General features: G+C 38.6%; 1 protein-coding gene across 6 annotated transcripts in view; it reads left to right on the top strand.

Annotated features, from left to right (window-relative positions):
- Positions 1-397: 397 nt before the first annotated feature.
- Positions 398-14,930, top strand: part of MEP1B (meprin A subunit beta) — a 30,493-nt gene continuing 15,960 nt past the window's right edge. The window contains exons 1-8 of one of the 6 annotated variants that reach the window (XM_046672441.1): positions 398-650; positions 876-1,035; positions 3,272-3,382; positions 5,675-5,693; positions 6,538-6,582; positions 6,665-6,708; positions 8,881-8,959; positions 14,260-14,377. In XM_046672441.1, the coding sequence (XP_046528397.1) occupies positions 3,323-3,382; positions 5,675-5,693; positions 6,538-6,582; positions 6,665-6,708; positions 8,881-8,959; positions 14,260-14,377 (365 nt within the window). In that variant the 5' untranslated portion in view covers positions 398-650; positions 876-1,035; positions 3,272-3,322. Of the gene's footprint in view, positions 1,036-3,271; positions 3,383-5,674; positions 5,694-6,537; positions 6,583-6,664; positions 6,709-8,880; positions 8,960-14,259; positions 14,378-14,930 lie in introns of all 6 variants that reach the window. The other 5 variants (XM_046672439.1, XM_046672438.1, XM_046672442.1 and 2 more) reach the window with 5 other exon arrangements.

Genomic DNA, 14,930 nt, shown 5'->3' with positions numbered 1-14,930 from the left:
CCATCACCTCACACGGTTACCATTTTCCTATTTATTTATCTTTGTGTATATGGTGAGAACACTCCAAATCTACCCCTGTAGCAAATTTCAAGTACACAGTACAATCTTGCTGAGTCAAGTCACATCGCTGTATAATTGGAACTTTGTACCCCTTGACCCACATCTCCCCATTTACAACAAATACCATATGGAATAAATTCTTAGTGGCACCAAGCCAGCTGAGCTAGATTAGGGTTGTGAAACTTTACGAGCCACCTGGTGATCCTTTCATAGTGGTGGGAGGCAGCTGTTTATCTCTTCCTGCTGCAGCAGTTTTTTCCCACAGTTCCTTTGCGGGCTGGCTCCCTGCATAAAAGCTCCCTGTAGGAAATCAGCCCAGGGATTTGAAGTAGGATTATCCTGTGTAGTAATAGACTTTTTCCTCACTGCCTCAGCCAATTGGCTTCTTAAAATCTCAAGGGTTACTCCTGGTCCTTTGATAATTTCCTAGTATCAAAGATGTGACTGTATTGTCATTCATGCTCATCACAAACTACGATAGATAGCATCTTCACCTTCTATTCGCCAGGGGTGTGGCTGACAGTCAAGGCAATTGTATGAGGTGACAACAATAGTCACCTTAGTGTGACCAGTAGCTATCCTGTAAACAGGTGAGCATGAAGAGTCTGGCAAATAAAACAAGAGAAACAAAAAGGTAACTATGATGGTTCATTTTATGTGTCGACTTTGTTAGGCCACGGTATCCAGATATTTGGTCAAACACAAGTCGAAATGTCACTGTGAAGGTATTTTTTAGATGAGATTAATATTTAAATCCGTAGACTTTGAGTACAACAGATTACCCTCCCTAATGTGGGTGGGCTTCATCTAATCAGTTGAAGGCCTTAAGAGAAAAGTAGACAGAGATCCTCAGAAGAAGATGGAATTCTGCCAGCAGACAGCCTTTGGATTGGAGCTGCAACCTCACTTTTTGTCTGGGTCTTCAGCCTGTTGGCCTCCCTTACAGATTTTGGACTTGCCAGCCTCCACAATTGCGTAAGCCAATTCCTTAAAATAAATTTCTCTCTCTATCTATTACACATCCTATTGGTTCTGTTTCTCTGGAGAACTCTGACTAATATGGTAATATACTACAATTTTGAAAAATGGACTAGGAGATGGCAAATCAGGGGAGGGATTTAGAAGATATGTGTGAAGAACGTAATTTAGTGTGCTCAATCCCAGGGCACACGGATGACTTGTGAGCTTGCCTGCCCTCTCATTGCCTGGGCCCCTATTGAATTCATGTTCTCATAGCTGCTCAGGGACTTCTTTAGTCACTCCACCTCCATTTTTTTCCTTTTTCCTAGATCCATTTAATTTAATTCATATTCAAATATATGTACCTTCCTATTATGTTATAGAAGTGTTTATAAAATATCACAAAGAGCGAGTATTGGGAAACTCATGAAATAACTTACACAAACATTTTTTTCTTTTTGGAGGGAGAATAAGTAAAGAAAATGGGCATTACAAGAGGAAAGATATAAAGTTTCTTGGATCTTTTGTTGCAATATCTGTACTATTTACTGTTAGAAAGCTTTTTACACTCACAATCTGCTACCCTCAGGTCTAGAATGTACTCATGTTCCATGGGGATTTTGAGAACCATATTCCTAAGAGAAATTTGCTTTCCTGATGGTTCCAGGGGCTCTCAGAGCAATCCATAAGTCCTAAAATCTCAAGCTCTGGGTTTCTTGTTCATGACATTAGCTGGGAGAAATGAAGAGCAGCAGAGGATCAGCAGGCAGAGGCAGAGACAGCTCCCTGGGATCAGACTCCAGACGCCATGATGAGGCTTCCTAAGGACAGCATCAAGTGATGGGAGCTGGAGGGATGTTAGACCAGCCAAGTGTAGCTTCTGCATTACAGAGCTTCATTGACAACCCCAGAAAGAACGAGATATAAAGGATATCCATTAGTTGTAGTCAAAACACATTTTTGGAGTTGAATTTCAGCCACGCCTCAATGATTGTCCATGAGATCCCTAGTAAGGCTCTGTCCATATGCTGTCATTACCGTTCAAAACAGACTCCAACAGTCCTAGGAACTGTCACTTCCTACCCTGCCTTCTTCCAGTTTCCTAACTTCTAATGTGAGCTGCCCATCCCAACACACAGAATGCAGTCAGGTGTCTGATGTCTCAGCTCACATCACATCTGGTCTCACGGGAATTATTCTCCTCCTCCTCAGACATGCTTTCTTCTGTAGAGTATTGTTTCCTTGTAGCTCCAGCCGAGAAATGGGCCCATTTGGTTTTGGGTCCCACAAAGCATCTGGAGGATCCCAGGGAGCAAGTGAGGAACTGATGATCATACTTACCGTTTTTAACTTTCCCCTTTAACTCATCCTCTCCTCAGAGGGTGGGAATGACTAGCTTGTATTCACGAAGCATCCTCCCAAGTTTTTGTCTGTGCTACGTGTCTTTTTATATCCTTTCTATTTGCATGGGATGGTGCAAAGACCAATCTTGAGTGGGGAAGGAAATACTGTGGAAAAAACCACGTATTTCTGAAATATTATCCTGCATCACACTTAAGCTGGGAGTGAAACTGTGGGAACTGACTTAGAGAGTAGGCTGTCTCTAAAGAGAAGTCATCCCAAGAAAAGAAGGAAAAAGTGAGACAGAATTGAGAGATGGATTGGGAATATTAGTTTATTAGAAAACTGGTGATCATTCCTTGCCTTTTTATCCTAATTCCCACTTGAGTTTGCTTGATGGGAATTTTCAGGAGTGAGATATGTTGCTATTTTGTTACTTTGTATCTGAATATCAAATATGCCAGATTTCTAACACCTTAATGGAGTTTGTAACTCAATAAATTTTTATTAAATAAATGAAAGATAAAAAGCTATGGACACAACTGGATATACTAAAGCATCAGAGGACTACATGAGTAGGAGGAGCTTAATAAATGTTTACTATTTGAAAGATTAGGATTAAAAATTAATTTGATGTTTTCTTTTGCTCAAGTGGCACTTAATAATCTTAGGGACCAGTACATGTACATTAGAGAACTTATTTTATTACCAGGCTCAGCAAGGATTTGGCTATTGAATGTTGATACAGGGAAAAAAAAAAAACCAACAACCAACCAACAACTCTGCAGAGTTGTGTTAAGGATACTGGACTTTAACTCTTTGATTGGAGGTATTGCTACCACAGCGAGCTGACTTGCAAGATGGATCATTGAGATCAAAGGTTATAAGTTATGATGTTTGCCTTTTAAAGGGTAAACACTACTCTGAATTTCGTTTGCGACTTTCCTCTGGAAGTGACAGCATGGATTCATGGTATCTGCCTTGGTTTCTCTTTGCTGCTCTCCTTGTGGTTTCTGGCCTGGTAAGGAAACAACGTATGGAAAACACTTAGAAAAATTGGGGGCAATTGATACCGATTGTTAAAAAACAACCTGTTTGTTTTTTGTTTCTTAGGAATTTCAAAGTGTTAAGGAAATGGTTGTTTCTTTTTGGTGAGCAGGGCCAGGCAGGGTATAGAGAGTGAGAAGAAGCCCCCTGCCAGAGAAAGAGTCAGGGACATTGACATAAATTTATGTTTTTCTTTTAGTTTTGTTGTTGTGTAATGTTTTCTTTTGAATAGATGGAAAACGTGAAATTTGAAAATCATTCCACTTTTACTGCTGAATGAAATGCATGTTGCTGTTATAGTAATGTGAGACATGAATGGAGTGAGTGACAAATGGCACAGGCACAGCAAATACTTACAAAATTTTGTAGCCTGAGATTTCTCTTCTGCTTCTTCATCAGTTTAGACCAATCTTCCTACAGTGACAGATAGTCTGTACCATAAACCAACCCAGGGTTTTAAATAATGTTTCAAATGCCTGGGGGAAAACCTTTAATTGTGATTTGAAAATAACAGTTATTATATTGAGCTGATAGTCTCTGAACAAGAACTACAGTACTAACAACAAGAGATATCATTTAAGCTACATTCAACTTGTAATTTTGAACAAATACTTCATAACTTTTTCCAGTAGGTGCATTGGCATTCCTCTGTGAGTATGTGCCTATGTGTGTATAAAGTGTGAGACAACCAGGGCATTTATTAATATCAAAAAGGATGGTAACCATCCAACCAGTTCATCCTCACTGCTTGCCAAACACTCCAAATGACTCGAGTAGTTAGATATGTAAGCCACATCTAAATAACATTGCATCTTACATTTGTGTGACATTTTTATTATAGTTTACAAAGTGCTTTCACATTATATCATATAACCCTCACAATACCCATGCAAAGCAGGCATTGATCATATTTTATAGATCGTCTGAGTATCGGGAAGGTGAACTAACTTCCTATTAGTTGGTGGAACCAGGAATATAACCCAGACCTACTGTCTACCAGTCCTGTGAGCTTTTTTACTAGACTTCAGTAAGAAATTTCTCAAATTGACTTAATTTCTTCCATTGGGCATGTAGTCTGGGTTTCATTTGGTCACTTGTACAGAATTTATTTTTAGACTTTTTTAAAGATTTTTTATTTTTTTAAAAGATTTTTTTTATTTTTTTCCTTTTTCTCCCCAAAGCCCCCCAGTACATAGTTGTATATTCTTCGTTGTGGGTCCTTCTAGTTGTGGCATGTGGGACGCTGCCTCAGCGTGGTTTGATGAGCAGTGCCATGTCCATGGCCAGGATTCGAACCAACGAAACACTGGGTCGCCTGCAGGGGAGTGCGCAAACTTAACCACTCGGCCACGGGGCCAGCCCCTAGGCTTTTTTAAAAGTTTTTTTTTTTTAATTGCAAAGTATACCCATTGATTTTTTCCTTAAATATTTGGTATTGTCTTTGAAGGCAGAGTCTTGAGAGAAATATGAAAGTAAAACATATTAATGAGGTCTTCAATAAAATTTCTTTTTAAAGGATGATTATAAATTGCAATAGTATCTCATCATTGGGAGTAAATTATTAGATTTTTCAAAAATGGCTCCATGCTTATATGGTGACGGACAAGAAATAACGTACAACTGAAATTTCACAATGATGTAAACTATTATGAATTCAATAAAAAAAAATTGCTCCATGAATCCTTTAGAAAATCATGTTTAGGGGCTGGCCCGATGGCGCAGTGGTTAACTTCGCACGTTCTGCTTCAGCGGCCCAGGGTTCACCGGCCGGGATCCCGGATGTGGACATGGCACTGCTTGGCACGCCATGCTGTGGTAGGCATCCCACATATAAAGTAGAGGAAGATGGGCACAGATGTTAGCTCAGCCTTAGTCTTCCTCAGCAAAAAGAGGAGGATTGGCGGCAGATGTTAGCTCAGGGCTAATCTTTCTGAAAAAAAAAAATCATATTTAAAGTAAACACTTATTTGAGAACTGAAGTCTTATGTTCCGCCTTCTTTTCAATCTGTGAAGTTGATTTCTTGTTTCTTTCACCTTCAAATTCATGTAACAGGCAGTTTCATTTTTTTATATGAAATGAGAAGATCCTTTGATCAAAAAGTTATCTTAAATTACAATTTAGCTGTCTTGGATATATGTCAGAAAGTAATCCATCATATTAATAATAATAAAAAAAACCCAAATGGCTAGATATAAATTGGAACCAGGAAGACCACTTATGTCATGGGCATGGTAATAATATCTTTTTTATGTGTTTGTTTCCCAGCCAACTCCGGAAAACTTTGGTGAGTCTATTTTGAGTTTTGCTCTAAGTTATAGTAAAAGAAAGTTATGTGGATACTAGAACAGAGAACAGAAGAACTTAGGACGCATTTAATGATAAGTACAATACATAATTGCATTTGCGTAATTGCATTGAACTTTGATCAAACACTTGCTTCTTTTGATATATTAAGGAACATTTTATTGTTCCTGTTTCAGGATTCCACATACTCAGCAGAAAAACAGATGGTGATATAGGAAAGTCCAAACACAGTCACATAAATGCTTGCTATTATTATTTTTGCTATTTTGTGTCAAGTCATCTGGACCTGATGACTTGTATACTTCTATTCTATTGTATTCAGTTGTATACTTAGAGATTAGGCCATAGTATCCACCCCTTTGCAACTTGAAGGAGTAATTCACGTTTAAATTAGGAATTTTGCTTGAGAGCTCCAAGGTATGCTACAAGCAAGGGGTGTTCATGTATGGGGAGATTGGCCTGCTTTGACCACATTTAAACATTTGCTTCCTATTTAATCTAGTCATCTACTCTAGTCTTCCAAATTAAGCTTAATATTGTGTGGAGTAACCAATTTCTTGTCCCTGAAGTCATTTGGCATTCAAGGGACATGGGTAAGACAAGAGTATATATGCAAAAGCCCCAGATCCCCAAGCCTGGCTCATGAGATGTTCTCAATCAATCAATCAATCAACCAACCAACCAATCAGTGTATATTGAATCAGAACCTCGTAGCCACTTATCTGAGGCAAAAGAACCTTGTTTACTTTTAATTTGATCATTGATAGAGATTTTCTTCTTTCATAAACATAATGTTCAATATGTTTTTCTTTGTTATTTTAAAGATGTAGATGGTGGAATTGACCCGGATATATTTGATATCAATGAAGGTTTGTGGATATATATATATTTTTCATTCTTTATGTAAGTTGGAATTCAATTGTTAACGTGAATTTTTGTTTTCCTTCTCAGGTTTGGGACTGGATCTTTTTGAGGGAGACGTCAGACTTGCTGGGGTGAGTTGAAACAATGCAAGGAAGAATCGTCTATTAATCACTGCAAGCTAAAATACAGAGTATTTGTTAAGCCCAACTAGCCCTAAGGGCACAGAATCATGGTGACACATTTATTCAATGAGTACATTATACTCTAAGGACTCATATAATAGTGTCTTCATATTCCATTACTCAGATTTCAGTGTGGTTGAAGCCACCATCAATCACCATGTATGCCTTAGTCTTATTGATCTGATTAATTTTCATTATTGGAAAAACATGACATTTTTATTTTTAGATAGAACCTCACTGATTCAATCTAGTTGAAGCAGAATTAAACTGAATTTGTAAATGTCTTCAATGAATCAGGCTTTTTACCATAAGAGAGATTTTGTGACTTCTACCCTGACAGCTGAAAATAGTTTTGCCAAGTTGAGATCCTCCCAAACCTATTCATAAAGAGCACGGATTCTTATCTAGCCATCATGGCACGCAGATGAACACAGGTACCTTACATGTAGTTTAAGGGAGCTTAAATGTTCTCTATCATAAGCACTGTAGACACCCCTCAAACCCCCATGGTGAACTTGAACTCAAGAAACAGAGCTGTGGTGTCCGAGGCTTAGTCCTGGGCCTGCTCTTCTGTGTTCTCTCCTTCTTGATCTCACCTGTGTCAGGGCTTTAACTGTCATCTTTATGCTCATGACTCCAAATGTGTAACTCTAGTCCATTCCTTCCCCTGAGCTCCAGACTGGTCTATCCAGGTGCCAATTTGTCAGTTCCATTTGAATGTCTGTGAAATACCGCGAACGTCAGCTGTCCTAAGCTGAGCTTTGATTTTCTATACAAACCGTTCCTCCTCAGTCTTCCCTCTTAGTAAAATCATCAGCACCCTCTCCCCACACTCCACTGACTAAGTCAAAAATTCGGAAGTCACCTTTGCTTCTTCCCTTTTTCTCGCCTCGCTATCCAATCCATCAGCAAGTTCTGTGATTTCTGTGTCAAACATATTCCTCAAATAATCTACTTTTCTCCTAATTTGTCTATTTCAAATATTGCTGTCCTATAATCTTTTCTATCTGTCCCTGTCTCCATCCCTCACAGCAAAGTGGTCTTTTAAGTAGCCAATGACACCATTTCACTTCCTGGCTTAAAACTCTTCAACACCTCCCTACTGCATTTAGAATAATACCAAAATTCACCCACAGCCTTCAAGACCTTGCATAGTTTAACTCCTGCCTATCTGTCCTGCCATCTCCTCTTCTCGCCTCTCTTCTTCTCTTATCTCATCTCCTTCTCTCCTAACTCATTAGGCTACTGGCCTCAAAACATACCAAGACTCAGAACATACCAAGCATATTCCCACCTCAGAACCAGGGTAACTAGTACTGTTTCCTCTCTCTCGAATATCTTCCTAAGGTCACTTTGAATCCCAGTTCTTTCTTAACATTTCCATTTCACCTTAAATGTCACCCTTTCAAAGAGTCCTGTCCTGACCACTTCATCTAATGTACTCCCCCATCCCTTCACTCTTGTCCACATCTCCCTTTTTTATTTCCTGCACTATTAAATTGATCCTGTTTAAACTACTTTCCTTTCTTACACCTTGTTTGTCTCCTCCACTAGGTGTTAGCTCCATGAAGGTAGAGACCTTTGCAGTTTTGTTGCTGATGGATCTCTGTTCTCTTGAGCATGTTCATCTTGTTGACTAGATGAATACATTAACGAAATATTAGTTTTCTGTTATAAAAATTTCAAATCCTTTAAAAACTTTTGAAAACTTTGGCCTAGCTCATGTGTGACTTTTTCTGATATTGTGAGATCAAGATTATTGAGGTTTTGCTATCATTTCCTTCTTGTATATTTTTTATCTCTAGTATAGGAAACTAGTCTATAAATCCACCAATATTTATAGCTCAGTTTTCCAACAGTCATTCTTTACATGATTTTGCATGATTCCTTTTTCAACTCCATCAACAAAATTAATGATAGAAATTAGTAGTTTCCACCTGGAAAATCTGATAGGATACGATAAAAGTAGGGGTAGACACACACACATGCACACACACCTGCAATTTGTTTAGGCTGGCTGGGAAAGCTTTAAACTTGATTTATTTCTAGATTAACTTTTGATTGTTTCATAAGTTTTTGCCTGATTTATTTAGTTAACTCTTTCACATTTATTTTCTATAGACACAAGATAGAAATTCCATCATTGGAGAAACATACAGATGGCCTCATACCATTCCATATGTTCTAGAAGATAGCTTGGGTTAGTATACACATTGGAGTGTCCATAACTAATGTATGTCCCTGACAGAATTTGATCACAATATTTCCAAGTGTAGGATCGCATGGTCTTTAAGGGTTTGTTTATTCGTTTGTTGCTTTGTGTGGCTATGTACATTTACTTAAAGAAGTACGAAAAATGAACAATGAAAAGAACCTAAATGATGTCTGAAATATTTGCTGAGTTTGAACCAATAAAGAGATTAATTCAACCAACATTCATGGACAGCCTACTCTGTATTGGATGCTTGGGACATAAAGATTAGGGAGTGAGTCTTTATTCTAAAGCTGTGGTTTCCCACATGTTCAGATTTTACACGTGAGTAAAAAATATTAAACAACCAACCAAAGGAAACTTTAGAGAGCAGCATTGTTTTACCGATGTTTTATTTTGCCAAGTCAGGAACTTAAATAAGAGCAAGAACCCACTATCTTTTACCATCATCTTTTCATAAAATAAATATTTTAATACTAGAAAGTCAGAAAAAGTGAATCCATAACTAAGGACAATTTGTCTAAAGAAGAAATTTAATTGTAATGGAAAACTCTAACCATGGATCTCATTTTATTTACGGACTAGCAAAAATGATGTCAGTTACCAGCACCAGTTTAGGAACTGCTGCTTGGTAAACTTCTCCTTAAAGATCACACATTTCAGTAGAGATTCAGATAAATCAAAAGCTAATTATAATAGAATGGAATAAACAGCATGATTAGTAACATGTTCAAAGAGTTATGGAAGCGTGTTGGAGGGGCATTTAACTCAACCTAGATATAAAGGCATATGTATTGGGGAGCAGGTGACACTCTGCAACAGGCCTGTCAAGAAAGTCATCAAGTTGGACACCACATGTAGGCGCCTGGGAGAGGGAACAAATGGGACTGAAATCAAGTTTGCATTCTGTTCATCAGAAGGCATTCGTTTCTTTGCGTGAAGTGCTATTCATTCACTGGCCAAGCCAACACATGCAGCATCTGCCCAAATGAGATGCTTCTTTCTAAGTCCCAGAAAGGCAGCAGGTGGGCTAGTGCAGCCTCTGATAGCAAGGGAAAGGTGGTCTAGGCAGATGGATCACTATGTGCGAAGGCATGCGGAAGGGAGAAAACCCGTAGCTGGAATTTCAGTTGGAAGTGGGGAGATAATGAGATTGAACATGTAGGCAGGACCCAGACTGGGAAGGAGTCTTTCCCGTGTTAAAGAACTTGGTGTGTATACTGATGATAACGTGGAGCCTCCAAAAGCTTTAATGTGGAAGTGAGACTGTTATCGTGCTGGTTGCAGTATAGAAGATGTATTATTAGAGGGGCAGAAAGCAATAAGGAGGTCAATTAGGAGACTACTGAAGAAATTCAGGGAAGAACTGAAGAGTTTCTAAACCAAGACTCTCTCGGTGAGGATAGACATAAACGGATAACTCCGAGAGACTTAGGAGGCAGTTGTTTGATTTGGTGATTGACTGCAAGAGGTCAAGAACTAGATGGGTCTAGGGGCCAGCCCGGTGGCACAGTGGTTAAATGTGCACATTCTGCTTCAGTGGCCTGGGGTTTGCTGGTTCAGATCCCAGCTGCAGAACTACACACTGCTTGTCAAGCCATGCTGTGGCAGACATCCCACATATAAAGTAGAGGAAGATGGGCACAGATGTTAGCTCAGGGCCAGTCTTCTTCAGCAAAAAGAGGAGGGCTGGCAGCAGAAGTTAGCTCAGGGCTAATCTTCCAAAAAAAAAAAAAAAAAAGAATAAGATCAGTCTAGGTAACGAAATGCCAGTGCTCAGGATTCAGTCTTTATGTACCTGTTTTTAAACAAAGGCAACTGGGTGGATGGTAGTGCCTTTAACAAGAATAGGGAATATAGCTCAAAGAGGGTGAGATAGAGAAGTGTGGTGGAAATTAGTTTTTGGCATGCAGAATTTGAAATGCATCAGGCTCACTGAGGCGGAGGTATCATATAAAGTGTTGGTGTATGGCCTTGTTGTTCAAGATAGAGAAATATTTGGGAGTTATTAGGATGTAGGAGAAGATTGAAGCCATGGGTATGAATGAGCTTCTCTCACAAGTACTCTTTAGATAATTGGATCTCATTGAATGACCCAAGAAGATTGTATTGAGTAAGAAGATGACTGAGAATGGAATTCAGCCTGGGCAACAACTTTTTGGAATTGGAATAGATGGAGGATCTTATAGAAGTTATTGAGAAGAGAGGATCTGATAGAAGTTATTGAGAGGGGAGGACTGGCCAGAAACATGGATGAAAAACCAAGAGTAGGGAGAAAATGCCACAGCAACAGTTTGGAAGGGTTGGAAGCTGTAACATGAAAGGAGAAAGATGTTCATTGACTTTCGGAATCAGGGGGAATCTGAAAGATTTTAAATATTTTTTTGTTTTAATCTTTGATTAAAAAATTTTAAAAGTACTTGTGTTTTTAAATTATATATATATAAAATTAAAAAAAAATTATTCTCTTGTGTTCCATGAAAGATCAGTGAGCTTTAATATGACTGTATCTCTTAGTCTATTTTTGCCATGTATTGTAACCAAAGCTATTGTAACTTTATGAACTTTATATACTTGTTTTTAAATAACCTTATAAAACAACATAGTGAATGCCCTGAGGACAGGAGCCATTTTTCATCTTGCAAATCTGAGGCTTGGCATAGTCTCTGGCATATTATAAGCAGTTAATATTTTTAAAAATAAATTGATAAACATATATGTATGAAGTAAACAGTTCAGCTCAGATCCTACCATCCAAACTGTGAACATTTTTACATAGTTATAACTGTAGTGTTTTAAATTTTTTGTTCCGCTTTCTTTCACTTAATATTATTGCATTGTTTCATGTTATATAGTTTTATAATACAATTAAACTTCAAATTTTTATAGGCCATTTTTTCAGTTCTATGATTTTGATTCTTTCTTATTTAGAAAATACTTTACCTATGTTTAATATCGTAGCAGTGAACTTATTCTCTATGTTTAAAATGAGACGAGTATTTCCTCACATTTCAGAAATTTATACCATCTTCAAATGACTCCGACTAAGAAAATCACTAAGCAAGGCCACTCTTACACGTAGCAAAAGTAAATACCTATGAAGGGTTTTCCAGAGGTATTCCAGAAATCACTATTACTCAAATTCTGGTGGACCGACATGAAATTCTGCCAGTAGGGCTTTAGTCTTTTAGCTGAAACTTCAGGTGTTGTCTGGCTGATCGATGCAACTCCCCTGAAAGGCGTAATGCTTGAAGCAGCCATGTGTAGCTTCCACTGAATAAGTTAAAATTCCTCGCCTGAGTGCCAGATCTGAGGTGGGGGATGGGGTGGTGGGGGGGTTGGAGGATGGCAGTAAAAGAGGTGGAGATGGAAATGAAGGTCAAGGTGCTAGGAACTGAAGAGGCTAAGGAGGGGAAAATAATCCTGAACAGCTGCTTGCTTAACTCCTAAGCTTGTCCAGGACCTGCCTTATCCTTTGGAGCCTTGGGATTGAAATAACATGATCCCAGGTGGAGCTCATCCACGTCTAGGATGCAAAGTGAATTAAAAGGCCCTCAGTAAATAAAGGCACATGGGAAATGAAAATCTTATCTTGGGAGAGGGCTATGCTTTTCACAGAACTTTCACATTTGTTCCCTTATTTGATTCTCAAAACAATTCAGTGCGGGGTAGAAACTATCTTCATTAAGTTTGATAAAAACCAGCATGCTGCTTTCACATTCACTACGAAAATAGTCACATAGCGGTCGGTATTATCACGCCTTATTTTAAGGAAGTGTTAGATTTGAAATAGTGATCCAAACGTGATATTTATAGTACAGAAAATTTGGAAATAATTTAAATATTTGACAACAGGAAGTTACTTCCATATGTTACAACTGTATAATGTAGCCGTTAAGATAATAAAAACAACATTGATGAAGATTTTAATGACGTGTTATTTAGTGAAAAAGAAGTTTACAGACTGTTACGAAGCCTGTGATTTTATTTTTAATAAAAATATATGTGTATTATGTATGTATGTATTCATAAGCAAAAAACATGATAAGGGTGGTTGATTATTCCTGGGGGGTAGGATTTTAAATTTCCTTTTTGTTCATATGCATTTTCTAACTTGTTTATAACCAAATGTGTTATTTGTGTGGTATTGTAAAAGGCTGAATTCTGAGTGCCTCTCATCGATGCGTGGATTTTAGGGCCTTACTTGTGTGAATGCTGTTCTTGACCTTCTCCTGCCTGGACAGAGGAGTTCCGAGTAATTCTTTAAATGCCTGTGCAATGGTCAAGTAAGAGGGGAGGAAGGAAATGAATATTTGATAAATGCTCCTTTTACTTAGAACTTCACCTCTACTTTCTCCCCATCCTCACAATATTCCTGTAAAGTTGACTTCATCATGATTAAATGACGATACCAAGCCTCCAAAAGTGAATCCAATTAACCAAGGTAACATGTCAAAAGTAAGTGGTGAGGACTTAGGTGTGTCTGGTTCCAGAGTCCAAGTACTTTCCACTCTGCCATACTGCCTCCCGCCTCCCTGAGGCCAGCACCCTTCACTTCCCGGTATGCCACCCCATTTGTGATGATCTCTCCACGTACATCTTATACAGCCCCTCCCTCCAGGTTGCCAGTTTCTTTTCCTGCATGTCTTTGTTGCTTTCATGCCTCTGCTTTTTTGAGCTCCATGTCTGTCCGACCTGTTAGCATCACTCAGCTTCAAAGCAATGATCCTTAACCCTATTTTGGGCCCTGAATTCACTTGTGAATCTTATGAACGCTCTCCCCAGAGAATGCAATTTGAAGATGTAGATAGACATAGATATAGATAGAGATACAGATATAGACATAGATACTTTGCATATTATTTCAGAATATTCAGGGACCCTCCCATCTCAAGGTCCTCAGATTAAAAGCTCCACTTTGAGGCCATAAATACACAGTTCAGCTTCACAGATGAAGCACATGACAGTGCTTGTTCATTTTGGTTGCCTGTGATCCAATGCATATGTTCTCTGAGGTAAGGAGATGCCTTTGCTTACTGTTCAGTAATGCACCTCTAATGGCTCCAGAAGATAAACACAGGGTGAAATAAGGGATCTGAAGGACAATCAAATACTTGTATATGATACTTAATTGGCACCGAATACCAAGCTTTGTAAAAATAAAACGCCAAACATTCATATTAGAACTAACTCACAATAAGCAATATGTTGTGTGGCCTATTTCCAGGGTGAATTGTTCAATGGCGATAATTTTAGTAAGTGTACTTTTGTTTGTTTTCCTCCTTCAGACATGAATGCTAAGGGAGTTATCCTCAATGCATTTGAACGTTATCGCCTGAAAACATGCATTGACTTCAAGCCTTGGGCTGGAGAAGCTAACTATATAGCAGTGATCAAGGACAGCGGGTGAGCTGAAGAGTTTGTCTTCTAAGGCCTGGAACGAGAACTGTGCAGCTGTGGCATATCACGGCAATTGCCATAGGCCCTGACCTTGAGGGTGGGCTGGGGGCTTCCTTTGCTATTTACTGGACAGTACAAGACAATTTGTATCTGGGTTCTCTAGCCATAAAAATGATATTTTCATACATGCAACCAGACTACCAATGCTAAGAAAAGGAGGATGGGATTGCATGCATCCAACCCACAACTTTGGGAACTTTGGCTGCTTATGGTTAACATACTCCTTATTTCCCCCTTTAAGTAAAACATGTGTGTGTGTGTGCATGCACAGTGTATTTAAATTTATTTTAAGTACACTTTATTGCTTGAGTTAAGAAGGTGACAGTATTATTTGCCTGGAGCTCAGCAATTCCCAGTGGTTGCTGTCTCTATAAAACCCTTATTAGTGGTTATCATCATACCGAGGACGATCTGAAAAGACTGAACTTTCCGGGAAAAATCAGGACTAGGCTGACTTCTGTGTAATATTTGGTGCCAGGGCAAGTTCTCCTGGGACCAT

Source organism: Equus quagga, chromosome 9 (assembly GCF_021613505.1).
Source record: "Equus quagga isolate Etosha38 chromosome 9, UCLA_HA_Equagga_1.0, whole genome shotgun sequence".
NCBI lineage: Eukaryota > Metazoa > Chordata > Mammalia > Perissodactyla > Equidae > Equus > Equus quagga.
Note: the sequence above shows the minus strand (reverse complement) of the source record. Positions and strands in the feature narration are given on the sequence as shown.